The sequence below is a fragment of the Chiloscyllium plagiosum genome, unplaced genomic scaffold, assembly GCF_037043375.1.
Source record: "Chiloscyllium plagiosum isolate Xiang-an unplaced genomic scaffold, Cpla_swu_hap1 HiC_scaffold_12, whole genome shotgun sequence".
NCBI classification, from domain to species: Eukaryota; Metazoa; Chordata; class Chondrichthyes; order Orectolobiformes; family Hemiscylliidae; genus Chiloscyllium; species Chiloscyllium plagiosum.
The window spans coordinates 44,557,630-44,585,596 of NW_028270150.1; the positions used below are offsets into that span (position 1 = coordinate 44,557,630).

At 40.5% G+C, this 27,967-nt stretch overlaps 1 protein-coding gene across 2 annotated transcripts in view; it reads left to right on the forward strand.

Moving 5' to 3' along the window:
* The first annotated feature begins 3,244 nt into the window (after positions 1 to 3,244).
* The window catches only part of polq (polymerase (DNA directed), theta), an 89,796-nt gene continuing 65,073 nt past the window's right edge, over positions 3,245 to 27,967 (forward strand). For both annotated transcript variants that reach the window (XR_015758850.1, XM_087992733.1), the window contains exons 1-7: positions 3,245 to 4,814; positions 5,614 to 5,719; positions 7,656 to 8,427; positions 15,492 to 15,671; positions 18,108 to 18,238; positions 25,444 to 25,600; positions 26,122 to 26,230. Coding sequence is in view for 1 of the 2 variants with exons in the window: in XM_087992733.1 (XP_087848859.1) it covers positions 4,732 to 4,814; positions 5,614 to 5,719; positions 7,656 to 8,427; positions 15,492 to 15,671; positions 18,108 to 18,238; positions 25,444 to 25,600; positions 26,122 to 26,230 (1,538 nt within the window). In the remaining variant the exon portion in view is untranslated. The remainder of the gene's footprint in view (positions 4,815 to 5,613; positions 5,720 to 7,655; positions 8,428 to 15,491; positions 15,672 to 18,107; positions 18,239 to 25,443; positions 25,601 to 26,121; positions 26,231 to 27,967) is intronic.

Genomic DNA, 27,967 nt, shown 5'->3' on the forward strand with positions numbered 1-27,967 from the left:
GGGCAGGTACATACACGTGCTCCTTGGATGCTGCCTGACTGGCTGGGTTTTCCAGCACCACATTCTCGACTCAGGTACACACACCTGCAATGTTATCCTAGATATTGGCCCTCAGGAACAAAAAGGTATTTATTATTCTCGGGAAAACTGAAATTATTTGCTGTTTAATGACAGACTAACATTGCCAACTGTTTCACATCCAACTGTCGGATTAAGGTTGTACTTTTTCCATATTTCATGAAAATATGATCTTTTACTGAAGTGACCAAACTACCAGCAGAAACAGAGTTGAACTGGAACAATTGAGAATATTGCATGCAATCTGAGCCACAGCAGTTTTCTTAAGGATAGCAAATCATTAAAAGTAATTTCAAAGCAAGTTGGAATTGGAGTCAGTAAGCGAAGTGAATCAAGAATAAATCCAACTAAAATACTCATACCAATGATGAGATTGACTGTTTTTAGGCTCAGAATGAGGTCTTTTGAAACTGCTCAGTCTTAAAGAATAAATGATGAGGAGGTGCCGGTGTTGGACTGGGGTGGGCAAAGTTAAAAATCATACAACACCAGGTTATAGTCCAACAGGTTTGTTTGGAAGTAGTAGCTTTCAAAGTGCTGCTCCTTTGTCAGGTAGCTAGTAGGGTAGGATCATAATTCACAGAATTTATAGCATAAGATCATAGTATCATGTAACTGATACGATATATTGAACAAACCTAAATTGCTGTTAAGTCTTTCATCTTTTAGAATGGGTTGCAGATTTTGATTCATTAATATGTAAATCCCAGAATTTCTTTCAAGTCACATTCCTGAGATAACTTAAGGTTTTGTAAAAGAAGGTGACATCTCAGCTCAGACAATGAATTAAAGGTGTGAGGTTAGAGTCTGTCTATATTCCAATCTTGAGTCAGACTGATTCTATTTCCAAAGTAGGAAAAGTCGCATGGATTGACTACCTGCAGATTGTGTGCTTTTTCATCAAAATAGAATGTATCTGCAAATTCAATTCTGCAAATGCAAATTCATCCCATAGACTTACATGTGTATGTCATGCATGTAAGGGAGAGAAAGAGTGTGAGTATGTCATGTGTATGCATGTGTGTGCATGTGACTGTGCATGTGTACGTGCTTGGTAGAGTTTGTGTGTGTGATGGAGTATAAACTTGTGAATGAGGCTAGTGTATGTGTGTGTGTCTGAGAGAAGGTCTGCGTGTGTGTGAGTATGCAAGGGTGTGTGTATAAGTGTGCTTCTGTGTGTGTGTGTGTGTGAGATTGTATGGTGTGGTGTGGTCACCTGTAGTGCGACATGAATCCCAGGTCCCTGTTAAGGCCATCCTCATAGGTATCGAACTTGGCTATCAGCCTCTGCTCGGCTATTCTGCATTGTTGTGTATCCTGAAGTCTGGCTTGGAGGATGGTCACCCGAAGATTCGAGGCCAAATGTCCCTGAATGCTGAAGTGTTCCCTGACTGGGAGGGAATGTCCCTGTATGGCGATTGTTGCGTGGTCTCCATTCATCCATTGTCATAGTATCTGCTACGACATGCACGCACACATTCACACTTGCACTCTCTCTCTCTCTCTGTCTCTCTCTTTTCCCCCCTCAATGCACGCATACACACATATAAGTCTATGGGGTGAATTTGCATTTGCAAAATTAAATTTGCAGATACATTCTATTTTACTCAAAAAGCACACAATCTGCAGGCAGTCAATGGAGGCAGTCAACCCATGTGACATTTATAAATTTCTATTTTGGAAACAGAACCATTCTTAATCAAGATTGGAATACTTACAGACTCTAGCCACACACCTTTAATGCATTATCTAAGCTGAGATGTCACCTTTTTTTAATAAAATGTTAAGTTATCTTGGGAATATGACTTGAAAGAAGTTCTGGGATTTACATATTAATGAATAAAAACCTGTAACCCATTCTAAAAGATGGAAAACTCAACAGTAACCTAGGTTTGTTCAATATATCATATCAGTTGCATGACACTATGATCTTGTACTATAAATTCTATGTCTTATGATCCTGCCCCACCAGCTACCTGACAAAAGAGCAGCACTCCGAAAGCTAGTACTTCCAAATTAGCCTGTAGGAATATAACCTGGTGTTGTGTGACCTATATATTTAAGTGAGTGGGAAACAAATTTCACTTTGTAACATTATCACTTCCAACAGATCCCTTGGCACTCGGACACTATGCCATAAAAACTGAAAACAAGTGTCCTGGAGGAGCATTTGAGAGTTGCTCTAACAATAGTCACGAGAATCTAGGTATATCTTCCCACATGATCTCGTGGTACTTGCCAGTTAGACTAGTATGTACAGTGAGGAAGAATATTTGAAGTAGTACACCAATTCTCCTTTGTCTTGGTTCTACTACTGATTAACTACTGGAGAGAATCTACACTGTTATTAGATAACAAGATGTTTTATTGCATTGCTAGCAAAAAGTACAACTACATTTGGTCAAGCAAAATGAGTGGAAGATTCAGGAGCTGATACAGACACATCTGCTGCCTCTGAATGCTGAAGTCTCCTTTGTCTACTTCCTGTGTAACATCAACAAAATGGGTGCAGCCAATGTTAAATGAAACATTAACCCTCTTCCAAACCATTACCCAATACAGCTCCAGCTGAATTTGCTATTAATAGTTGCATTAGAAAAGCTTTCTGATGAAAATGACAAGGTGGCACAGTGGTTAGTACTGCTGCTTCACAGGGATTCACATTTGATTCCAGTCGTGGGTGACAGCATGGAGTTTGCATGTTCATCCCATGTCTGCATGTGTTTCCTCCTTCGGTCCAAAGATGTGTGGGTTAGGTGGACTGGCCATGGTAAATTGTCTGTTGTGTCCAGAGATATGCAGGTCACAGGGATTGGCCATGGCAAGTGGATTGTTAAGGCAATAAGTGGGTTGTTCTTTGGAGGGTCAGTGCAGTCTCAGTGGGCTGAATGGCCTTTATGTGCCCTCTAGGGATAACAAAACAATCAAAGAGCTGCATCCTTCCAAATTTGTTTTCTCTCTGAACAACTTGCAATATGTTAAATTTCATTCTGGAGATTTATTTGCCTCACTAGAATAAATGGGTAACCATTCACAACACAGCACCTTGCTCCAGTAGTCTGGGCAGGGACATGATGTGGAGTGCCAGTGTTGGACTTGGGTAGACAAAGTTAAAAATCACACAACACCAGGTTATAGTCCCAGAAGTTTATTTGGAAGTACAAGCACACACACTCTTTTTTTCTCTCTCTCTCCCTCCCTGACATGCACACATATAAGTCTATGGGATGAATTTGCATTTGCAGATACACTCTATTTTGTTCAAAAATCATATAATCTGTAGGCAACCAGTCCATGTGATATTTTATAAATCCCTACTTTGGAAACAGAAGCAGTTTGACTCAAGATTGGAATACAGGTAAGACTCTAACTTCACACCTTTAATGCATTGTGTGAGCTGAGATAAAGTCATAGAGATGTACAGCACGGCAACAGATGTTTCAGTCCAACTCATCCATGCTGAACAGATATTCTAACCTAATCTAGTCCCATTTGGCAGTACTTGGCCCATGTCCCTGTAAACCCTTCATATTCATATACTCATTCAGATGACTTTTAAATGCTGAAATTGTACCAGCCTCCACCACTTTCTCTGGCAGCTCATTCCATACACACGCCACCCTCTGTTTGAAAAAAGTTGCCCCTTAGGTCCTTTTTATATCTTCCCCCTGTCACCCTAACCCTATGACCTGTAATTTTGGACTCCCCACCCCAGGGAAAATACCTTGTTTATTTATTCTATCCATGCCCCTCATGATTTTACAAAACTTTTAAAAAAAAACCTTAAGTTATCTCGGAAATGTGACTTGAAAGAAGTTCTGGGAGTTACATTTTAATGAATCGAAACCTGCAACCCCATTCTAAGTGATTAAAAATTAACAGCAATCTAAGTTTGTTCAATACATCGCAACAGTTGTATGACACTGTGATATTTTACTATAATTCTGTGTCCTATGATCCTGCTCCGACAGCTTATACTTCCAAATAAACCTGTTGGACAATAACCTGGCGTTGTATGATTTTTAACTTGGGCAGGGTCAGTCTTCCCTGCTATCACCGGAAGAGGGTCAGTGGGGGAACGGTTGCCAGGCGGACTTGCCAGAAACACCTCGGATAGGGGAATGGATTAAGCGGCGGACCGGGCTGAGTTTCCGGTGGCGGCATGTTTGAAACTGATTAAGTGCTCAGTCGGAAAGGGGAGGGAGCAGTCTCTGAGCTTGTTGATGCAACTGAGAATGCACTGAAATATTAGAATGATCAAAACTGAGGAAATAAGTCGCCTATTATCTGAATGAGAATAAAATATATATTTAAATAATCAGAAATAGACAAAAACACTGAATGAACGAATTCACGGAGCAACGACTACCCAAAAGAAACTGACCTGAGATCCTGTAAATTTCATCTAATTATTTTGTTGTTCAATTGCAGTGAGCAGAAATGGAATGTGATCTATTCACATAAAAGTGACGTACTAATGTTTTATAAACACGCACATGAATTTATAAATGTTGAAAGAGCAGAGAAGTCCCTATATTCAGTGCGGGATGTAATCATTCGTAGGTTAAGGGTGAAAATCGGAAAAGCTGATCAAAAGCAGAAAATCAGCATCAGAAACCTGGGCTCAGCAACTTCAGAGTTCAATCCTCAGAAATGACCAACAAAGAAACTACTCCAGCGATCAAATGCCGACAAAGATTTATGGGTCAACATCGAATCCTCATTCAAAAGCGAAGGTAAGAAACTCTGCTGCTGCTGTTTTCAGTTTAACTTAGAATGGTGAAATTATTCACAGGGCCTGTCAGCGTGCACTTTCGGCGACATCAGAGGGCATCCAACAAGAGTAGATTAATAGTGTACACTGAGTCGCGTGTAACCTAGAATGGATAAGAAACTGTACGTTTCTTTAAAAAAAAAGTTAATGAAGCAGATACTATAATTTGAATTTGTGGTATGATTTGAACACCGTTTCCTATGATTACTCCAGGCCTTTGGACTATTAGCCCAGTACCGTACCAAGTACAATATCCATGTCATGGTAGATTTTCGTTTCAACTACAAAAAAAACTCATAAAATTATAATTTTCCAGCATGCTTGAAGGTTTGCGGAAATCTTTAATGCTGTTTCCCCTTAATATGTTTCAAAAAGAAAATCCCATGCCAAAACTCCAAATATTGCCACTGTTAAAATAATAGAAGGGTTAAATGTAATTATCCTTACAATCAGTTGCGAAACAATGAACTAATGTGTGCCTTTTTGATAGCAGAGCGTCATGTGATTTGGGAATGGGAAAGAAAAAACAGCTGTACAAAGGTTGTGAATCGGTCTAACCCAATGTTGCGTCCTCATTTCGGAGTTATTTCTCGTTTACTAGTGATGTACTGTACACGTGACATTCCTGAATTGAAGAAAAGTATGCTGCTTTAATGTCTCGGAATGAGAGTGTGTGGTAATGAACATTAGAAATCTGTTTGACTCTGTGTAGTATTAAACTGATGAGTACAAGAGTGGAATTTTTCTCTCTCTCGGTCCAGCGCCGTTGATTCACATTCCCCAACCCTTCGCCGGTCAGGCCGCTTGCAGCAGCGAATGCCCGGTTCAAATGGGAAGGTAAAGCGCACGGATGTGACCCATGCTGAGGTAGGTTTTGCACTTTAAAAAAAACAATTTCATGATTTGGGGCTCAAAATTCTTGAAGCAGGATAACAAGTGCCTACTACGAATCAGAACAAGAATAGGCCATTTCTTCCCCTTGGTAATCAAGAATTAAACTAGCTCTGCCTTTGAAAAAAAAAACATTTTAAGGTTCTACATCTATTGCCTTTTGAATAAGGGAATTTCAAAGACTCAACCGTCTGAGAAAAACCTTTTAAAATCTGCTTTAAAAAACTATTTTTAAAATGACGACCCCTTGTTCTAGATTTTCCCTTAAGAGAAATCATCTTTTCAACATCCACCCGCTCAAGTCCCCTCAGGTTCTATATATGTTTTAATTTAGTCATCTATGAATATTCGAAACTACGGAGGATTCATGTTTGGCTGGTCTAGCCTTTTCTCATAAAGCAATCTGATCCGAACTGATTCCAAACCATTAACATCCTTCCATAAGTATGGTAATCAGTACTGTATGCAGTACTCCGGATGTAAGGAGTGTCCATGACCTAGTGGATTTATCACGAGACTGTTAATCTAGAAACCCAGGTTCAAACCCTATGGAAATCCTGTGAAATTTGGATTGAAATTTTTAAAAAAACTGGGATTAAGGGAGTTTAATGACATTGAAACTGTTGCAGATTGTCAGAAAAACTCATCTAGTTCACTTGATGCCCTTTAAGGAAGGAAATCTGCCACCCTTATCAAATCAGGCCTACGTGTGACTGCAGACCCACAGCAATGTAAATGACTGTCAATGCCCACTGGGCAATAAGTACTGGCCTGGCCAACAGTATCCACATCCTGTGAATGCATTAAAAAATGCACTCATCAATGGCCTGTATAACTGAAGTATTATGTTCATACTCTTGCATTCAATTCCCCTTGCAATGAACCAGAATGTGATTACTTGTTTTATCTGTGTACTAACCTTGTGTGATTCATGCACAAGGCCAACCAGATCTCTCTTTATTTTGGAGCTCTGCAACCTTTCAGCATTTAGGTAGTATATTTTTAAAAATTCTTTCTGCCAAAATGGACAATTTCTCACATTTTAAGCCCATATGCCAGATTTTTTCCTCTGTCTTAGATTATCTATATCCCTTTACAGATTCCTATGTCCTCTCCACAAGTGATTTATCAACACACCTTTGTGTCATTAGCAAATTTAGCCACTATACCTTTGATCCCTTCATAAATTGAAGCCCCATACATAACACACTTGGCACAGTTCTCATGATATCTTGACCAGTCTGAAAAAGACCCACTTATTCCTAATCTCTGCTTCCTGTGAGCTCGCCAATCTTCGATCCATACCAACATGCTACCCCCCACATTGTGAGCTTTCATTTTCCGCAAAATCTTTGTTGTAGCACTTTATCAAATGCCTTCTGGAAGCTTAAATACAAAACAGGTCGTTCTGTTATAACACGATAGTTGCGTTCCTTTGCAACCTCATGCTATAGAAAATCACGCTATGGAAAACTGCTATAGAAAATCGTGCTATAGAAGATCACTATAGAAAATTGCTACATCTGTTCAGTAGAAAGTTCTTGTTCTCCAGACAGCCTCCACAAATCGTCAATTGCATTATAGTCAATTTGTGTTGACAAAACGTGTCTTGTACCAGGACGACTTGTACATCCACTGGCTCCACTTTATCTACAGCACAAGTTATTTTTTCAAAGAACTCCAGTAAATTAGTTAAACATGATTTACCTTGACAAAACTATGATGGCTTTACTTTAGACTGTTTAGGACACCTGAATTATTAGCCTTTTGTTAGCCTTGCCAATACCAACCAATGAGCATCTTTCTGATTTTTGTCATGAATTGGTCCAGACCATACAATGGATCCCTGAACAACTTATGTTTTAGCCACTGTACAATACATAATTACATGACTTCTATGTTTTCTTTTCAGGTCCCTGCTAATGTTAATCCATCATTTGGGAATACTGGCTTTGCTTCTGAATCATCCTTATCTTTGGATGATGAACTCATACAAGCAGCATTGGATCTTGAAAAAAACTGGAATGCTGGAATTCCAAAAGATGTTTTAAAATCAATATATTTGGACGATATTAGGGCAACATCCAATTCTGGTGGAGGTGCAATTGAAGAAGTTAATACCTTTAATCCTCCTCATAAAGAAAAGGGCTCCAGTTCTGCAGCAAGGAAATGTAGGAGTAATGATGTGGACCAGAAAACATTGCACGGAATGGTATCACCTAAAAAGATCAAGAACTCATCAGCAATTAGAAATGTTAATCTTGATTTGTTCAATAACCCTTTACACAGTGGCCGTAAAGCATTGGCCAATAGACGCAAAAGGGAAAGACCTTTGTTTAGAAACAATCCGGATTCAGATACTTCAGTGCACCCTGCCGCAAAGAAAATAGTAGTTTCACAAAAGTGTTCACCTGTCACAAATGGAGACCGACAGCCATCTTGTATACAAAAATGTCAAAAAGTAAGAACTGTGGTTAAATGGCAGATTAGAACGTCAAGTCAGCAAGATAGAACTTTGGAAACATCAAGATATTCCATCGTGCTTACTCCAAATTGTCAAAATTGGGTAGAAAAGAAGAAACTTTCGCAATCTAATTATTCCGTGCCTGTGCTAACACCACCTCCTGGCCTCAGTCAAAGTCTGTTAGATGGCAGCAAACTCAGTGTGACACTGACAGCAACAGGTACAGTCATAGAGTCATAGAGATGTACAGCATGGAAACAGACCCTTTGATCCAACCTGTCCACACCGACCAGATATTCCAACCCAATCTAGTCCCACCTGCCAGTACCCGGCCCATATCCCTCCAAACCCTTCCTATTCATATACCCATCCAAATGCCTCTTAAATGTTGCAATTGTACCAGCCTCCACCACATCCTCCGGCAGCTCATTCCAAACATGTACCACCCTCTGCATGAAGAAGTTGCCCCATAGATCTCTTTTATATCTTTCCCCTCTCACCCTAAACCTATGCCCTCTAGTTCTGGACTCCCCGATACCAGGGAAAAGACTTTGTCTATTTGTCCTATTCATGCTCCTCATAATTTTGTAAACCTCTAGAAGGTTACCCCTCAGCCTTCGACGTTTCAGGGAAAACAGCCCCAGCCTGTTCAGCCTCTTCCTTGTAGGTCAAACCCTCCAACCCTGGCAACACCTTTGTAAATCTTTTGTGAACCCTTTCAAGTTTCACAACATCTTTCCAATAGGAAGGAGACCAGAATTGCATGCAATATTCCAACAGTGGCCTAACCAATGTCCTGTAGAGCCGCAACATGACCTACCAAACGCCTTCTTCACTATCCTATCTACCTGCGACTCCATTTTCAAGGCGCTATGAACCTGCACTCCAAGGTCTCTTTGTTCAGCAACACTCCTTAGGACCTTACCATTAAGTGTATAAGTCCTGCTAAGGTTTGCTTTCCCAAAATGCAGCACCTCGCATTTATCTGAATTAAACTCCATCTGCCACTTCTCAGTCCATTGGCCCATCTGGTCCAGACCCTATTGTAATCTGAGGTAACCCTCTTCGCTGTCCACTACATCTCCAATTTTGGTGTCATCTGCAAACTTACTAACTGTACCTCTTATGCTCGCATCCAAATCATTTATGTAAATAACAAAAAGTAGAAGACCCAGCACCGATCCTTGTGGCACTCCACTGGTCACAGGCCTCCAGTCTGAAAAACAACCCTCCACTACCACCCTCTGTCTTCTACCTTTGAGCCAGTTCTGTATCCAAATGGCTAGTTCTCCCTGTAATCCGTGAGATCTAACCTTGCAATCAGTCTCCCATGGGGAACCTTGTTGAACCTTGAAGTCCATATAGATCACATCTACTGCTCTGCCCTCATCAATCTTCTTTGTTACTTCATCAAAAAACTCAATCAAGTTTGTGAGACATGATTTCCCATGCACAAAGCCATGTTGACTATCCCTAATCAGTCCTTGCCTTTCCAAATACATGTACATCCTGTCCCTCAGGATTCCCTCCAACAACTTGCCCACCACTGAGGTCAGACTCACTAGTCTATAGTTCCCTGGCTTGTCCTTACCACCCTTCTTAAACAGTGGCACCACGTTTCCAACCTCCAGTCTTCCGGCACCTCACCTGTGACTATTGATGATACAAATATCTCAGCAAGGGTCCCAGCAATCACTTCTCTAGCTTCCCACCGAGTTCTCGGGTACACCTGATCAGGTTCTGGGGATTTATTCACCTTTAACCGTTTCAAGACATCCAGCACTTCCTCCTCTGTAATCTGGACATTTTGCAAGATGTCACCATCTATTTCCCTACAGTCTATATCTTCCATATCCTTTTCCACAGTAAATACTGATGCAAAATATCCATTTAGTAGCTCCGCCATTTTCTGTGGCTCCTCACAAAGGCCGCCTTGCTGATCTTTGAGGGGCCCTATTCTCTCCCTAGTTACTTTTTGTCCTTAATATATTTATAAAAACCCTTTAGATTCTCCTTAATTCTATTTGCCAACGCTATCTCATGTCCCCTTTTTGCCCTCCTGATTTCCCTCTTAAGTATACTCCTACTTCCTTTATACCCTTCGAAGGATTCACTCGATCTATCCTGTCTATATCTTTCATATGCTTCCTTCTTTTTCTTAACCAAACCCTCAATTTCTTTAGTCATCCAGCATTCCCTATACCTACCAGCCTTCCCTTTCACTCTGACAGGAATATACTTTTTCTGGATTCTCGTTATCTTATTTCTGATGGCTTCCCATTTTCCAGCCGCCCCTTTACCTGCGAACATCTGCCTCCAATTTAGGTGCAAGTATATTAGTCCCCTTCCAACTTAGGTGCAATCTGTCCTTCTTGTACAGGTCACTTCTGCCCCAAAAGAGATTCCAATGATCCAAAAATGTGAATCCTTCTCCCATACACCAGCTCCTCAGCCATGCATTCACCTGTTCTATCCTCCTATTCCTGTCCTCATTAGCTCATAGCACTGGGAGTAATCCAGATATTACTACCCTTGAGGACCTCCTTTTTAAATTTCTGCCTAACTCTCTGTAATCTCCCTTCAGAATCTCAACCTTTTCCCTTCCAATGTCGTTGGTTCCAATGTGGACAATGACCTCTTGCTCGCCCCTCTCCCCCCTGAGAACATTCTGCACCCTCTCTGAGGCATCCATGATCCTGGCACCAGGGAAACAACACACCATTCTGCTTTTTCGCTGCTGGCCATGAAACGTCTGTCTGCACCTTGGACTACAGAATCCCCTAGCACAATTGATCTCTTGGAAGCCGACATACCCCTCGTTGCATTAGAGCCAGAGTCAACACTAGAAACTTGGCTGTTCGTGCTATGTTCCTCTGAGAATCCATCGCCCCCTACATTTTCCAAAACAGCATTCCTGTTTGAAATGGATCTATCCACAAAAGACTCCTGCAGTAGCTGCCTACCTCTCTTACCCTTCCTGGAGTTAATCCATCTATGTGACTGTACCTGAGACTTTTGCCCCCCCCTTCCTATAGCTGCCATCCATCACATACTGTTGCTGTTGCAAATTCCTCATCGCTTCTATCTGTCTCTCCAACCGATCCACTCGATCTGATAAGATTCGAATCCAACAGCATTTATGGCAGATATAACCCACAGTAACCCTTAAACTCTCTTTAAAGTCCCACATCTGACAAGAAGTACATATCACTGCAAATGCCATTTTTGCTCCTTCACAATCTACAGACCCAGAAAATAACACTGTCTTATTCCTCTACAAAACAATGCACAAGGTTAAATTAAGAGCAATGGCTTATATTTTAAGTTTAATCAAGAGACTTATCTCCAAAAAAAAAATCAAGAAAGAACCCACTGTACTCACTAATACAGCCTTTCTCTTGGACAGACTTAAAACAACAATGAACTGATCTGATTCTGTGTTTGTAAACTTTGCCCAAACCGGTTGTTAATTTTCCTAGATGCACTCCGATGTCCAGCAACACATGAATTCAAAAAGAGCAAAGGCAGTAACTGTGCACCTTCTCTCTTTTCTCTCTTTTCTCTCTCTCTCTCTCTCTCTCTCTCTCTCTCTCTCTCTCTCTCTCTCTCTCTCTCTCTCACCTGCACTGTCCTTACCATGTGCTTCCTTTGTCTGCTCTTCTCCCTTTTAAAACTGCTGTTGTTTTGACTTTTTTTTTCCCAAAGTTCCAAAACAATGCAACAGCATATAAAACAATAATTGGTTCTCCTGGAATTCGAGGAAATCACCTCCAGCACCTAAAATACCTCCAAAAAAAAAAGGAGCAGCTCTTACAGCCAGAAAGTTTTCCCGTCCTCCATCTTGGATTATCCAGATACAACACAGAAACAGGCCCTTTTGTTCAACTCATCCATGCCCGCCCAGTTTCCTAAACGGAACTAGTCCCATTTACCCGTGTTTGGTCAATATACATTAAACCTTTCCAATCCATGTACCCATCCACATGTTTTAAATGTTTAATTATACCCATCTCTACCACTTCCTCTGTTCCATATGCGCACCACGATCTGTGTGAAAACGTTGCCCCTCAGGTCCCTTTTAATTCTTTTCCCTCTCACCTTAAACCTACGCCCTCTAGTTTTGGACTCTCCTACCTAGGGAAAATACCTTGACTATTTACCTCATCTATGCCCCTTATGATTTTATGAATCTCTATAAGGTCACCCCTTAACCACCTAAGCTTCAGGGAAAAATGTTCCAGCCTCACCTTATAATTCAAGCCTTCCAGTCTCAATAACATTCTTGTAAATCTTTTCTGCACCCTTTAGAGTTTAATATTATCCTACAGCAGAGTGTCCAGTATTGCATGCAGTACTGCAAATGTGACCTTACCAATGTCTTGTAACGTGATGCTCCAACTCCTGTACTCTATACTCTAACTAATACAGGCAAGTGTGCTGAATGCAGTCTTCATCACCCTGTCAACCTGTGATGCCACTTTCAAGGAACTATGCATCCCTAGGTCTCTCTTGTTTAACAAAACTCCCCAGGGACCTAATATTAAAGGTGTAAGTCCTGCTCTGGTTTGTCTTACCAAAATGCAGCAGCTAGTGTTTATCTGAATTCATCTCCATCTACCACTCGTCAGCCCATTGGTTCATATGATCAAGATTCAGTTGAACTCTTAGATAACCTTCTTCACTGTCCACTATACCACCAATTTTGTCATCCACAAACTTGTTACCATGTCTCCTATATTCTGAAATTGTTTTAATTATATATAATTCAAGTCTATAATTAAAAGTAAACAATACAATATAAAACCACTATTTCATTAATTTTCATGATGGAAATATTAGCAAGCCAATTTTTAATGACATGTATTCAGAGGACATGGGAGCAAGAGTTACCATTCCGCTTTTCGAGTCTGACCTACTGTTCAGTAAGACCATGGCTGCTTGTGAACTCAACTTCAGTTTCTTGTTTGCCTCCTTTAACTCGATTCATTTGTGAATCAAAAATCTATCTAACTCAGCCTTGAGTAAAGTTAATGACTTTGTGTCCATTGCTTTCTTGGGAAGAGAATTCAACAGACTAATAACCCTTGAATGAAAATAGTCCCCTCTCCATTTTAAAAGTGAGACCTCCAATTCTTTATCTATATCCTCCAATTCGAGAGTCTCCTCTAGAAGGTAATACCTCTCAGAATTCATCCTTGCCAAGTCCTCTCAGGATCTTGTACATTTCAGTGTTTAAGATTGGAGTTTAGAAAAATGACACACAATAGGTAACCTTTTCAATCTTACCTCAGTAAGGCAAGTTCTTCATCATTGGAAAGTGCTGAGTGAGCCTTCTCTGAACTGCTTTTAACACAATTTTTTTCAAGTAAGGAGATGAAAATTGTACACTGTACTCCAGATATAATCTCACCAATGCCCTCTACAGCTACAGTAAAATATTATATTCAATTTTCCTTGTAATAAGCACCATGTGCCTTCCTAATCACACTCAGATGTTATGTGCTTTCTATCTGCCTTCCTAATCGTACACTGTGCTGCAAACTAACCTTTGTGATTCATGTATCTGAACATCTGAATCCTTCTGTACCACTGGTTCTACAATCTGACTTTGATTAAGTGGTTTACTGCTTTTCTATTCTTCCTGTCAAAGTGGGCAAGTTCACACTTTCTCACATTATATTCCATCTGCAAATTCATTTGCGATTCCATGCGACTCTTATGTTCAACAAATTGTCGGAAGCTGTAAATTTGAGATAATTTTCAAAATATTTACTGGATCAAGGTCTATTTTGGGATTAGATGAAGTGGAAAGAACTTCTTGCTAATATGGCAATTTATTGAATCTATAAACAAAATTCAGATGATAGGAGTGAGGAAAAGAGGGAGTTTCATACTCAGATAAATTTCCTTTCATTGATAGCCATTGTTAGATTGAAAAAAGGGAAAAAATGTAAAACAGACAGTACTGTAAGATACAGTAACTGCAGATTGTGCATTTTGGCAAAACTGTACCTAGCTTTTATGTGACAATTGCGCTGTATATTCGGAGTGCTATTAATCAATTGCAAACAGTGAACAAGTTTACTGAGTTTTGAGTGCAGTTGCACCTTTTTCTCAATCCTGGCTACTGTTTTCAAATAAGTGCCCAGAAAATTATATCTTGCATTGACAGCATTAAGGTATTTAGTGGCAGAAGTGAATGAATGCACTTTGGCCATGCCCAATTGCCCCAGCCAATGGGTAAACACATCATAACATAAAGATATTGTGTGCAATCATTGGGTCAGTTGAATTTCAGTCTCGTGTGGAGTGCTGGAAAAGCACAGCAGGTTAGGCAGCAATCAAGGAGCAGGAGAATTGACGTTTCAGGCATAAACCCTTCATCAGGAATGGCTTATGCCCAAAATGTGGATTCGCCTGTCCCTTGGAAGCTGCCTGACCTGCTGTGTTTTTCCAGCACCACATTCTCGACTCTGATCTCTAGCATCTGCAGTCCTCACTTTCTCTCAGTTGAATTTCAGCATCATACATTATGATACGTTATGTTTCTCTTTTCGATGAGTATGTAAACATTCTGTTAAGCACATAAATGTTTTAATGGTTGACGGGGGGTGGGGGGGGGGGGGGGGAGTGGTTGAAAGGTAATTATGCAGAGGGGGCTGCATTCTTGGTTGACAAGGTAGGACCCTAACAATTCTTAATCAGACTGGCTCTGTGTGATGGGTACTACGCAACTGGTGCTAAGGAAAGTCATGTAGTGTGCACAATAATTAATTCAAACATTAACAACTGTGACTTCAAACTGTCATTTTTACAACTCACCCTTCTGTTTGCTGCCTCTTTTAGCATCAATCATTTATGCTGTTAAATGTATTAGCTGGTTAAAATGATCCTAAGAAATTGTTATCAGTACTGTGTTTTAGTACGGTTTCTCTGGTCAAGTCAGAATGATTATGCTTCTAGAGACAACATTTGGCTTATATTGTTTAAGAATAGTATAGGAGATGATGTAATTTAATAACAATTTTATTGCTATTAGTGACCAATTTAATTTAAACTAAATGTTGAGAATAAAAGTTAATAATCACAAGTCACAAATGTTAGTTATTATCTGTGTGGTTAATTAAGTATGACTAATATTTCAATAATAAACTATATCAGTTGCATTCCTTTACCACCACTTATTTTACCTTTTAACTTTATACGTATAAAGTTACTTTAACCAATGGCATGTCTTGGATACTTCGTTGTAACCACTTCAGAGTTATTTGCATCTTATTCCAGGGCAATGTGGGCAGGTAGCTGCCCCCTCACAACAATCAATGCTACTGCTGTCTAACTGGGGGCTGCCCAAGTCCGTTCTGGAGAATTATCAGAGCATGGGTGTAGTCAGCATTTTTGAATGGCAAGCTGAGTGTCTTACTCAACATCATGTGTTAGAGGGACGAAACTTGGTCTATTCAGGTAACTCAATATTTTTTCATATTTAAGTTGATTTTAAATATTTACTTAGTTGAAATAGGTCTCCAGTAAATACCTTTACTTACAAAGATATCTAACACTATTCTGAACAATTACATGCTAAAATCTCAATGATTTTAATCTTGCAGTTATATTTTAAAAATGTTTTTTGTTTTGTACTTTCAACCAACTTTATAGTTACATCAAGCTGTGCATTAACTCTTTTAATGGCTTTTTTGTGAGACAGAAGGTGTGAGGTGAGTTGTTCCATTAGCAAGAAGCCTTATTGAGGTTCTACCTGTTCCCAGTGTTTCAAATGATGCCTCTGACTTCATTGCTGCAAAACGCCCTGAGTAGTTCAGGAACTGCCATAAGCTTTAGTGCATCCCTCAGAACGTAGTCCTGGACCTTGGAATGTGTCATTTTGCAACACTCTGTTGAGGTCACCACTTTGCACTGCAAGGTCAACAGGCTTCAGGCTGATCAAAGAGCATCTTTCACTGACTTGATAGTCTTCCAGGCACAGCTGAGATTTATCTTGGTGTGTCCCCCAGGGCCCAGCAAGTAGAGCACAAAGTCCTGAGTCACAGAGCTGCTCTGGTCAACCCTTGACAAAAACTACTGCAGCTCTCTCCAGGCCATTTTAACAAAGACACATTCCAGAAAGAGATATGTGTTTATCTTCTCTCCTGCAGTCACTCCAAGAGTAGTGTGTGGTGAGGGAAGAGAGTCTGGACTTACATGAAGGAACTGATGGGTCTGAAGGATCCAATGTAGCCAAGTTACATTTTGGTACTTGTTGGAGAGTTCTGACAAGGATTCATTCTGCCAAATGACTTTGACAGTGTGCTCAGGGAACCATATCATAAGATCAATGCCTGTGTTTTCTCGCAGGGTTTCAAGGATATTACATGCTGACCACTCCCTAATGGACCTATGGTCAAAAGTGTTTTCCTTTACAATTTTTTCCATGAGGAATAGGTAATATGGAAGAGAGAAAGTGAGGACTGCAGATGTGCTGGAGATCAGAGTCGAAAAGTGTGGTGCTAGAAAAACATAGCAGATCAGGCAGTATCCAAGGAGCAGGAGAGTCGACGTTTTGGACATAAGCTCTTCATCAGAACTGTCTGCCCGAAACATTGACTCTCCTGCTGCTTTGATCTCCAGCATCTGCAGTCCTCACTTACTCTCTGTTTCATATTACCTATTCCTCATGGAAAAATTTACAAAGGAAACACTTTTGACCATAAGTCCATCAGGTAGTGGTCAGCACGTAATATCGTTGAAACCCTGCAAGAAAACATAGGCATTGATTCAATGATGTGGTTCCCTGAGCATACTGTCAAAGTCATTTGGCAGAATGACTCCTTGCCAGAACTTTCCAACAAATACCAAAATGTAATTTGGTTAAATCAGATTCTTCAGACCCATCAGATTCTTCAGACCCATCAGATCCTCCAGTTAGATCCAGACTTTCTTCTCTCACCACACACAACTTGTGGAGTGACTGCAGGAGAGAAAGATAAAAATATATTTTTGCAATTAAAAAAGCAATGCAAAACTTCAAGATAGTTGAAGGATCATTCAACATCCAAAATGCATTTGCAATAGAGGAATGTTGAAGACAGCACTTCTAAAAGCAGCATGCATTAACACGTCATAGCATCAACTACTTGGTTCTAGCTTTGAGACTTCAGTTTGATCAGGTCTTAATGGAAAACAAGACAAAAAAGCTTCCTTAATCACAGTGAAACGGAAATATCTGAGTACACATCCATTTTGATTTTGTCACTTGAATGTCAATTGGAGTCCGGGATTCTGATACCTGTCAAATTAGTAACCTAAATGAGAAAGTGACTTTCCAAATTAACAGGGAAGGTGAAATAAATAAATCTGTTTACAAGTTACTTATTGGACTTTAGCAATTTGATGATTCTTGATTAAGATCAGACAAATTTTTGCATTTAATTATCTGGAAGAAAGATCCCAGTATTTGGCAATTCCATGTCCATTATACTTTCCATTTTTCTACTTCATTCTATAATTGAGTTTTTCAAATGAGCCTTTGCACTACTATATCCACAGTCTGGATTGTCTGTTTCCAGGTCTTGCATTGGAGGGGTTTTCTAAGCAGTTGACAGAGATAGATACCTTCTCTCTTGCATTTATAATAAGTTTGATTGTAGAAACTATATTTTAATGAAAAATGTTCATGCCAAACAGTGGTTTGTATTTGTATCCAGCGAGTTGCTTAAATTAGCAGATACAGTTAAGTTTTAGAAATCAGTTATGTTAAACAATGAATGCAATTTCTTTCAATCAAATCCAATGCTCCGTCTCACTCAAGCTGCAGAGAAAAGGAAGTGGTAGGGATGCAACCAAATACAGCTATTTTGCTGTTGGCACAAAATAAATAAGCCCTCATTTTCTTTGTTGTAGCCCCTACCAGTGCCGGAAAGACACTCGTAGCAGAATTGCTCATTTTAAAGAGAGTTCTGGAAAACCGGAAGAAAGCGCTGTTCATCCTGCCATTTGTTTCTGTGGCAAAGGAGAAGATGTATTACCTGCAGGTCAGTGCAGAATGAAGTCAGTGACAAATACCAGAAAGTAAATTTAATCCAATGTAAGTCTCAATTGAATGAGTACTGAGGGATTCACATCGCATCTGTTGAATTGGCAATCTCAGTCAGCACAACCAGAGGGATTTCATTGTTATGAATGGAAAATTTCATATCGATACAGTGTGGATTACTTTTTAAAAAGCTGAAGGCTGAATAAAGAAAGCTTTATTCTGCATCTAGATCTGTAGGAGCCTGTTCCATTTCCAAACACTAATGTCTTCCTTCAAGCACCAAGATATATGCAATGAAGGTATAAAGGGTAAAGTCATCATAGTCCACCAGACCAGAGGGCTGCTGTCTCATTCGAGAGAGAGATGACTGGTGATGGTTAAACCTGAGAGTCACCATACTTGAGGAGAAGAGAAGTTGAGATAGAGTCCTTCATGGTAATCTCGGCTGGTGCAGCAATTGAACCCACACAGTTGGGTTCAGTCAGCTTCACAAAACAAAATCCCAAGTCATGGCTTTCTTGATCAATGGGTTGCTCCAAACTGGAGATGGGTATTCCAGTCACTTCATTTGAGAGAATGGTTAGAATTAAAATGTCAAGCTAGAATTGTCATCATTCTATAGAATCAAAGCAAAATACCACAAATGTTGGAAATCAGAAACAAACACAGAGATTGCTGGTGAAATTCCCCGGGTCTGGCAGCATCTTTGGGGAGAGAAATAGAGTAAATGTTTCAAATCCAATATGACTTCTTCAGAACTGTCACAACATTCTATGGCCTTTGGTTAAGTTTAATATTAAACTCTGTTGATGCTGTCCAGAATCATTTTTACTTGCAATCCATTGGGGAACCTAACTACCTGCTATGGATTTGTTCAGATCAAATGGAAAGGAAGCATGCATTTGGTTAGTCCTTAAAAAAAAAGAAATAGGGGCAGGAGTAGGACATTCAGTCATAGAGTCATAGAGATGTACAGCACGGAAACAGACCCTTCGGTCCAACCCGCCCATGCCGACCAGATATCCCAACCCAATCTAGTCCCACCTGCCAGCACCGGCCCATACCCCTCCAAATCTTTCCTATTCATATACCCATCCAAATGCCTCTTAAATGTTGCAATTGTACCAGCCTCCACCACTTCCTCTGGCAGCTCATTCCATACATGTACCACCCTCTGTGTGAAAAAGTTGCCCCTTAGGTCTCTCTTATATCTTTCTCCTCTCACCCTAAACCAATGCCCTCTAGTTCTGGACTCCCCGACCCTAGGGAAAAGACTTTGCCTATTTACCCTATCCATGCCCCTCATAATTTTACAAACCTCTATAAGGTCACCCCTCAGCCTTCGACACTCCAGGGAAAACAACCCCAGCCTGTTCAGCCTCTTCCCCATAGCTGAAATCCTCCAACCCTGGCAACATCCTAGTAAATCTTTTCTGAACCCTTTCAAGTTTCACAACATCTTTCCGATAGGTAGGAGACCAGAATTGCACGCAATATTCCAACAGTGGCCAAACCAATGTCCTGTACAGCCGTAACATGACCTCTCAACTCTGTACTCAATACTCTGACCAATAAAGGAAAGCATACCAAACACCACCTTCACTATCCTATCTACCTGCAACTCTACTTTCAAGGAGCTATGAACCTGCACTCCAAGGTCTCTTTGTTCAGCAACATACAGCACCTCGCATTTATCTGAATTAAACTCCATCTGCCACTTCTCAGCCCATTGGCCCATCTGATCAAGATCCTATTGTAATCTGAGTCCTTTGAATTCAATTAGATCATGACTGATCTTCTACTTTAACATTATTTTTCTGTACTATCCCTGTTTTCTTTGTTGTAATATTTAAAAAATTATTGACCCCAACCTTGAAAAACTGAGCATCCACACAGCTGTCTGAAGCAAAAATTTCCAAAGACGTACTTCCCTCTGTGTGGAAAAAATTCTTCTCAGTCCAAAGTTGCGCACACTTATTCTGAGTCTCTGTCCTGTGGTTCCAAATTACCTCAGCCATGGGGAAACATCCTTCCTGCATTGACTATTGATCCTTGAAAACATTTTGTATCCTTATTGTGTATATACCTTTTTGGTATCATCTAATCACACAATATGCCTGAACTAAATTGGAATTGAAGGTAATGAGAGCAAGTTTGACTACTAATAAAGTTTGAAACTGAGAAGGATGGTGAGCTTAGGCTGTGGCTAATATCACAAATTAGTGGCTGTTACCAAAAATATACATCATCATGAAGAAATGGATAGTTAAATCTTTATCTTCTTAGGCGATCCCCATTTTGCACCCTTTTCTGTGCTAATTTTGGTGAACTTTGTCGGAATGACAATGAGAATATGGTAATTTACTTCAGAACCCCGAGGATAGAGTGCAGCGGGTGGGAACCAGAGCTACATATCTGAGAGTGGGGTAATTAGATATGGGGAAGTGACAGGATTGTAGTGAATCTATCAGGAAGGTTATTCATGTGATGGAGCAAAGGGATCGGTTAAAGTGTGCCTGCTTTAATGCAAGTGATGAACTTAGAGTATAGATCAGTACCTAGGACTATGATATTGTGGCCATAATGGAGACGTGGGTTTCACAGGGGCAGGAATGGTTGCTAGGTGTTCCAGAGTTTAGAACGTTTAAAAAGAACAGGAGGGTGGAAAAAGAGGAGGGGTGTAGCATTGCTAATCAGAGAGTGCATCACACTACAGAAACAAAGGTTGTTGAGGAAGGTTTGTCTACTGAGTGGAAGTTCGGAACAACAAGGGAGCAACATTGGGGTTTTCTACAGACCCCTAATAGCAGGAGGGAGATTGAAGAACTCATAGGCCGACAGATTTTGGAAAAATGCAGATGTAGCAGGGTTGTTGTTATGGGTGACTTCAACTTTCCCAATATTGACTGGAATCTCCTTAGTACTGATGGTTTGGATGGAGCCATTTTTGTCAGGTGTGTTCAGGAGGGTTTCCTTACTCAGTATGTAGACAGGCCGACAAGGGGAGAGGCCATTTTGGATTTGGTGCTCGGCAATGAGACAGGACAGGTGTCAGATCTTGCGGTGGGAGAACACCTTGGTGACAGTGACCACAACTGCCTCACATTTACCAGCCTTGGAGAGGGAAAGGATCAGTTTCCAAGGGAAGATATTTAATTGGGGAAAAGGAAATTATGATGCTATCAGACCGAAGTTGGGAAGTACAGATTGCGAGCAATTGTTCCACAGAAAGGGCACAAGAGACATGTGGAGACTGTTTAAGGAGCAGTTGTTGCGAGTGATGCACAAATTTGTTCCTCTGAGACAGGCAAGAAGGGGTAAGATTAAGGAGCCTTGGATGATGAGAACAGACGAGCTTCTCGTCAAAAGGATGAAGGCAGCTTATGTAAAGTGAAGGAAGCAAGGATCTAGCACAGCTTTAGAGGATTACAGGCTTGCTAGAAAGGAGCTCAGAAATGAACTGAAGAGAGCCAGGAGGGGGCATGAAAAAGGCTTGGCAGGAAGGATTATGGAGAACCCAAAGGCATTTTACTCATACGTGAAGAATAACAGAATGATCAGGGATAGCGTAGGGAACTTGTGCATGGAGTCTGAGCAGATCGGGGAAGCCCGAAATGAGATTTTTGTTTCGGTTTTCACTAAGGAAAGGGACCTTGTTGTGAATGAGAACTTTGAAGAGTTGGGAAACAGGCTTGAACAGATCAAGGTTGATGAATTTGATGTGCTGGAAATTTTGGCAAACACTAAGGTTGATAAGTCCCCAGGGCCAGACCAGATTTGTCCTAGGTTGCTCAGGGAAGTGAGAAAGGAGGTTGCTAAGCCGCTGGCGAAGATCTTTGCTTCCTCACTCTCTACCGGAATCGTACTGGAGGATTGGAGGGAGGCGAATGTTGTTCCTGTTTTCAAGAAGGGGAACAGGGAAATCCCTGACAATGACAGACCAGTCAGTCTTACGTCTGTGGTCAGCAAGGTTTTGGAAAAAATTCTGAGGGATAGGGTTTATGACTATTTAGAAAAGCATTGCATGATTAAAGGCAGTCAGCATGGCTTTGTGAGAGGCAGGTCATGCCTCACAAATCTTCTTGAGTTCTTTGAGGAGGTGACCAGACAGGTCGACGAAGTTCGAGCAGAGGATTTGGTGTATCTGGACTTCAGCAAGGCATTTGATGAGGTTCCCCATGGTAGGCTCATTCATAAAGTCATGAGGTATGGGATACAGGGAGATTTGGTTGTCTGGATTCAGAATTGGTTGGCTGACAGAAGGTAGAGAGTGGTTGTAGATGGAACGTATTCTGCCTGGAGGTCAGTGGTGTCCCGCAGGGCTCTGTTCTTGGGCCTCTGTTCTTTGTAGTTTTTATAAATGACTTGGATGAAGAGGATGAGGGGTGGGTTAGTAAAATTGCTGATGATACAAAGGTTGGAGGAGCCGTTGATAGTATCGAGGGCTCTTGCAGACTGCAGTGCAACATAGACAGGATGCAGAGCTGGACAGAGAAATGGCACATGGAGTTCAACCTGGATAAATGCGATGTGATGCATTTTGGAAGGTCGAACTTGAATGCTGAATATAGGATTAAAGACCGGATTCTTGGCGGCAGTGCATAGATCCCTCAAAGTCACCACCCCAAGTGGATAGGGTTGTTAAGAAAGCATATGGTGTTTTGGCTTTCATTAACAGGGGGATCGAGTTTAAGAACCACGAGGTTTTGCTGCAGCTCTACAAGACCCTGGTGAGACCACACTTGGAATATTTTGTCCAGTTCTGGTCGCCCTATTATAGGAAAGATACGGAGGCTCTGGAGAGAGTGCAACGAAGGTTTACCAGGATGCTGCCTGGACTGGAGGGCTTGCCTTGCGAAGAGATGTTCACTAAGCTCGGACTTTTCTCTCTGGAGAGAAGGAAGCAGAGAGGTGACCTGATTGAGGCATACAAGGTAATGAGAGGCATGGACAGAGTCAATAGCCAGAGACTTTTCCCCAGGGCAGGATTGACTGGCACGAGGGATCATGGTTTTAAGATATTATGAGGAAGGTATAGAGGAGACATCAGAGGTAGGTTCATTATGCAGAGAGTTGTGAATGCATGGAATGCGTAGCCAGCTGTGGTGGTGGAAGCAGAGTCATTAAGGACATTTAAGCGACTGCTGGACATGCACATGGACAGCAATGAATTGAGAGGTGTGTAGGTTAGGTTATTTTATTTTACATTAGGAATAATCCTTGGCACAACATTGGGCTGAAGGACCTGTTCTGTGCTGTACTTTTCTATGTTCTATGTTTTATTGGTATCCAGCTTTGGATACCAGTCATTGTCCAGTGGCTCCTGCTGATAAATAGAAGTGTGATGTTGACTGAGAACAGGATTTCTCATTGCTGTCCTCTGTTGTTGGACAACTTGCTTGCACTCACTGTCTAAGTTCATGAAAATGGTCACTAATTTGAGAAATTGGAGGGATTGCCAGTGCTTCTGAAGATTACAGAGAGTCATTGCCATTATGAGAGGGGACAAGAAAAAGAAATTTTAGTGCAAAACATCAGAGTAATGTTAGGACTGCTTTACCATGTCTGATAATCTGAGCAAAATTAATTTATGAAGCTTCTCTTCTGCAATTGTTTAGAATATGTGGCTGTATTAGTTTTCATTATTGTCAGTTACTGAACAAACCAGCAGCAGCAATGTTTGCATAAGGGGAATGTATTTCTGATTTGGACAAAGAATTTTGATTATTTTGGTTCCGGAAGAGCAACATTCTTCATAACCTACTCAAGTAATGCCATTTATCAGGAGATCACATGAGATGTGCCTGCTCAGGTGGATGTAAAAGATTGCATAACCCTGTTTCAAAGGATAGCAGAGATGATATCCTAGTTATCCTTGTCAATATTTAACCCTTAAAAACACAAAAATATATTTCCTGGTCATTCAGAAATTGTTTGTGAAAGGTTGCTGGCTGCAAGTTAATTGCCATATTTCTGACATTACAACACTTCAGAAGTACTTCACTGACTGTAAAGTGTTTTGAAATATAGAGTGACCCCAGTATCTACGGGTCCGGTTACCACTGTTTCAGTGACCTGCGGTTTACCTCAGCCCAAACATATTATGGGGAACGTTCCAGAATCAGGGATCAGGAGGCTGCCGGGAAGCTATGTTTCAATTTAAGTGAATGGGTTCGCACTTATCTGCAGTTTTGGGCTTCCGCGGTATGTCCTGGAACATATCTCCCACCGGTATGGGGGTACTATGGTACATTACAACACTTATAACCTGTCAGCATATAATATTATTAATTTAAATTCTAATTATCTTATAAAACTCCGATTACACAGCCGAACAGGAAAATATGTTTTTGGACACAGGTAAACCAGGAAAGACAGTTCTGTTGTCTTTGTTCCTAGGTTCTATTGATTAGATGATCCTTATTACACTTCCATGGCACAGCATGTTGTTTTAGTCATCTTCTCCCAGATGTTTCCACTGAAAATAGATATAAGGAGGCTAATTCACTTTAAAAAAAAGTATTTGACTTCTTCATTATAAGTCACAGCATATAATAACTGTTTCAGGAACGATAAACTGGATTTTCTCAGGCTTACAGTGAGTTTTGACTGTCGAGAACACAGATTGCTTCTAAGTTGGGAAAGAAACAAACACTTCCCTTTTCCTATAACTTATTTTCCAGTTCCAAGCTGTTCAGTGACCTGGGGACCAATCTCGTAGTTGTTGGCAGGCAAAAAAGGTCTCTGTGAATGATTGGTCACTGGTCTGTAGACCAATCAACTTCCTGCTGCCAACAAAATCTTTATCAGTACGCCTCCTCAACGCAAAATCGTCCGCAATTCAAACTCCAATTACTCGTAGCTCCAACAGTTGTTTTCTAGATGTTGCCCATAGGTATCAGGTTACTTGTTTCAAAACTGCAGCCATGGTTTTAAAAATTGGCTTTTAAAGCTTCTCTTTCTCATTTCAGTCCCTCGTCTTTAAAAACATGAAATAAAAATTCATGGCCATTACCTCTGAATAGGAACAAATTGGATCTGATTTGTAACACATTTTGTCACATTTCTTGGGACAGTGATGCTATAGAATTAAAATATTCTTCTAACTTTATTTCCGTTCATCTGTAATTCATAACAAGCAAACGTCAGCTCTAACCGAAAAGGTAAAAATTGAACCATGGATATGTTTGGTCTCTGTCTCAGAACCTATTTCAAGAGGCTATGGTGAGAGTGGCAGGATATATGGGAAGCACATCACCTGCTGGGGGATTTTCATCGCTGGATATAGCTGTGTGTACAATTGAGAAAGCAAATGGACTCCTCAACCGAATTATTGAGGAGGATAAAATGGACCAGATCGGTGAGTCCAGACTATCGTTCTAATGTATCATTATTATTTGTATGTAATTTTTCTTAAGTGAGGCTTGAATTTCATTTTGATTCTTTTGGTATTATTCGATATTATTATTTGTTTGTAAATTGGAAAGTCGCATGTTGAAGCTGCACTCCAAGAAATTATGTAAGCTAACATTTCAATGCAGATCTAAGAGTCTGCTGCATTCTCAGTGCTCCTACCTACTGGATGAATCATTAAACTGTCATCCTGTTCCAGTGATGTGGAAGGATATTGAAAGTCCCAGGTGCTATTTGAAGAAAATGCTCTCAATGTATTGGATAACTTATTTTTCTCAACAGACATTGAAATAAAAAATAATTATCTTATACTGCTTCAGTTTGATCTGCATAATAACAGTGATTGCACTCCAAAGTAATTCACTTAATCTGATACATTGCATATGATACTTTTGTTTTTCTCTCAGATTGGATGTCTGATTTTAGCCCCTTTTTATAATTATGATTTTCTCTTCTCTTTTCCCATAGGAATTGTAGTAGTGGATGAGTTACATATGTTGGGGGATTCGCATAGGGGATACCTGTTGGAACTTCTCTTAACCAAAATACTGTTTGTTACTCAAAAGAGTGCAAAGAGGTAAGTTTTTCGACTGAAAAAAAAAACCTTCAGTAGAAAATTACACTGCACTCCTGATGTCCCTCATTTCTTGCTGGGGAGGTTTTAAACATAACATTCATTACTAATTAGCTGTGGCAAAGATTCATTCCTGATCTTGGATGTTAAGCAGAAGAGAGAAACTACTTATTTACATAGTATCATACAGCACAGAAGGAGCCCCTTTGATCCTTTGTGTGATTACTATATTTTTTGGAAGAGCTATCCAGATAATTTCACTCACCTATGTAATTTTGAGAGCCATATTAGATAAGGTCAAATTCCAGTATATGTTCTTTCAAAAAACAATTACAACCTATTGCATTTTAGTTTGCATGTGTTTACATTCTTACATTTGACTGTCACACATCTGTTGTTGCACTCCTGATGTACAAAGTCCATGTCAATCTTGTGAATTTGAAGCACTGGATGTGACTTTATTTTGCAAACATCAGGCGGTGTATTTAGTGCTTCAAGAGAGTCTCATAAAACTGAGGAGACTTCAGTCATCCAGAAACCCAGGCAATATCAGGGGACCAGGATTCGAATCTGACCACGGCAGATGGTGGAATTTGAATTCAATGGAAATCTGGAATTAAAAGTCTAATGATCACCATGAAATCTTGTCTATTGTCATTAAAAAAATAACAATTTTATTCACTAATGCCCTTTAGGGAAGGTTAAACTGGTCCTACGAAATTGATAAACCTATATGTGATTTCAGACCCACAGCAGCATTATTTCTTCCTAATCTGAAATGACCTAACAAGTCATTCTGTTGTAATAATTGTCATTCTTATGTAATAATTGCTAGAAAGTGTTGAAAAAGGAATGAAACCGGACAGACCAAGGTGCTGGAAATGACAAAAGCCCTTCAAAGTCTTCCTTACTAATATCTGGAAGCTAACTCTAAAATTGGGAGAGCTGTCCCACAGACTGGTTGACTAACAGCCCGGCATAGACATACTTAGAGAATCATGTCTTGGGGAAAATGTCCCAGACAGCACCATCACCATCCTTGGCTACGTCCTGTCCCACCTGGACAGACCCAGCAGAGGTGATGGCACAGTGGTTTGCAACCTCAACATTGACTCTGGACTCCATGGATCAACAAGTCAAAAATGGGCAAGGACACCTCCTGCTGATTACCACATTAGTAATCCTCCATGTTAATACATACTTGACCTTGTCCTTACCAATCTGCTGGCTATAGATGCATCTGTCTATGACAGTATCGGTAAGAGTGACTGCATAGTCCTTGTGGAGATTAAGTCCTATGTTCACATTGAGAATACCTTACACATGTTGTGTGGCATTGTCACTTGCTAAATGGGAGAGACAAGCAGATCAAAAACTCAAGGCTGGCATTTCTAAGGCACTGTATACCATCAGTGACAGCAAGATCATACGCCAATATAATCTGTTACCTCAGGACCTGGCATATCCACCCCACCCCATCCAACCATTACCATCAAGCCAAGGGATCAACCCTGGTTCAATGAAAACTGCAGGAGAGCGTGTTAGGAGCAGCAATAGACATACCTGAAAAAATCCATCTGTGAAGCTACCAATTGATGTTCCCTTCATCAGGAAGGGCTTATGCCCGAAAAGTCAATTCTCCAGCTCCTCGGATGCTGCCTGACCTGCTGTGCTTTACCAGCACCACGCTCTCGACTCTGATCTGCAGTCCTCACTTTCTCCAAGCTCCCAATCAGGGCT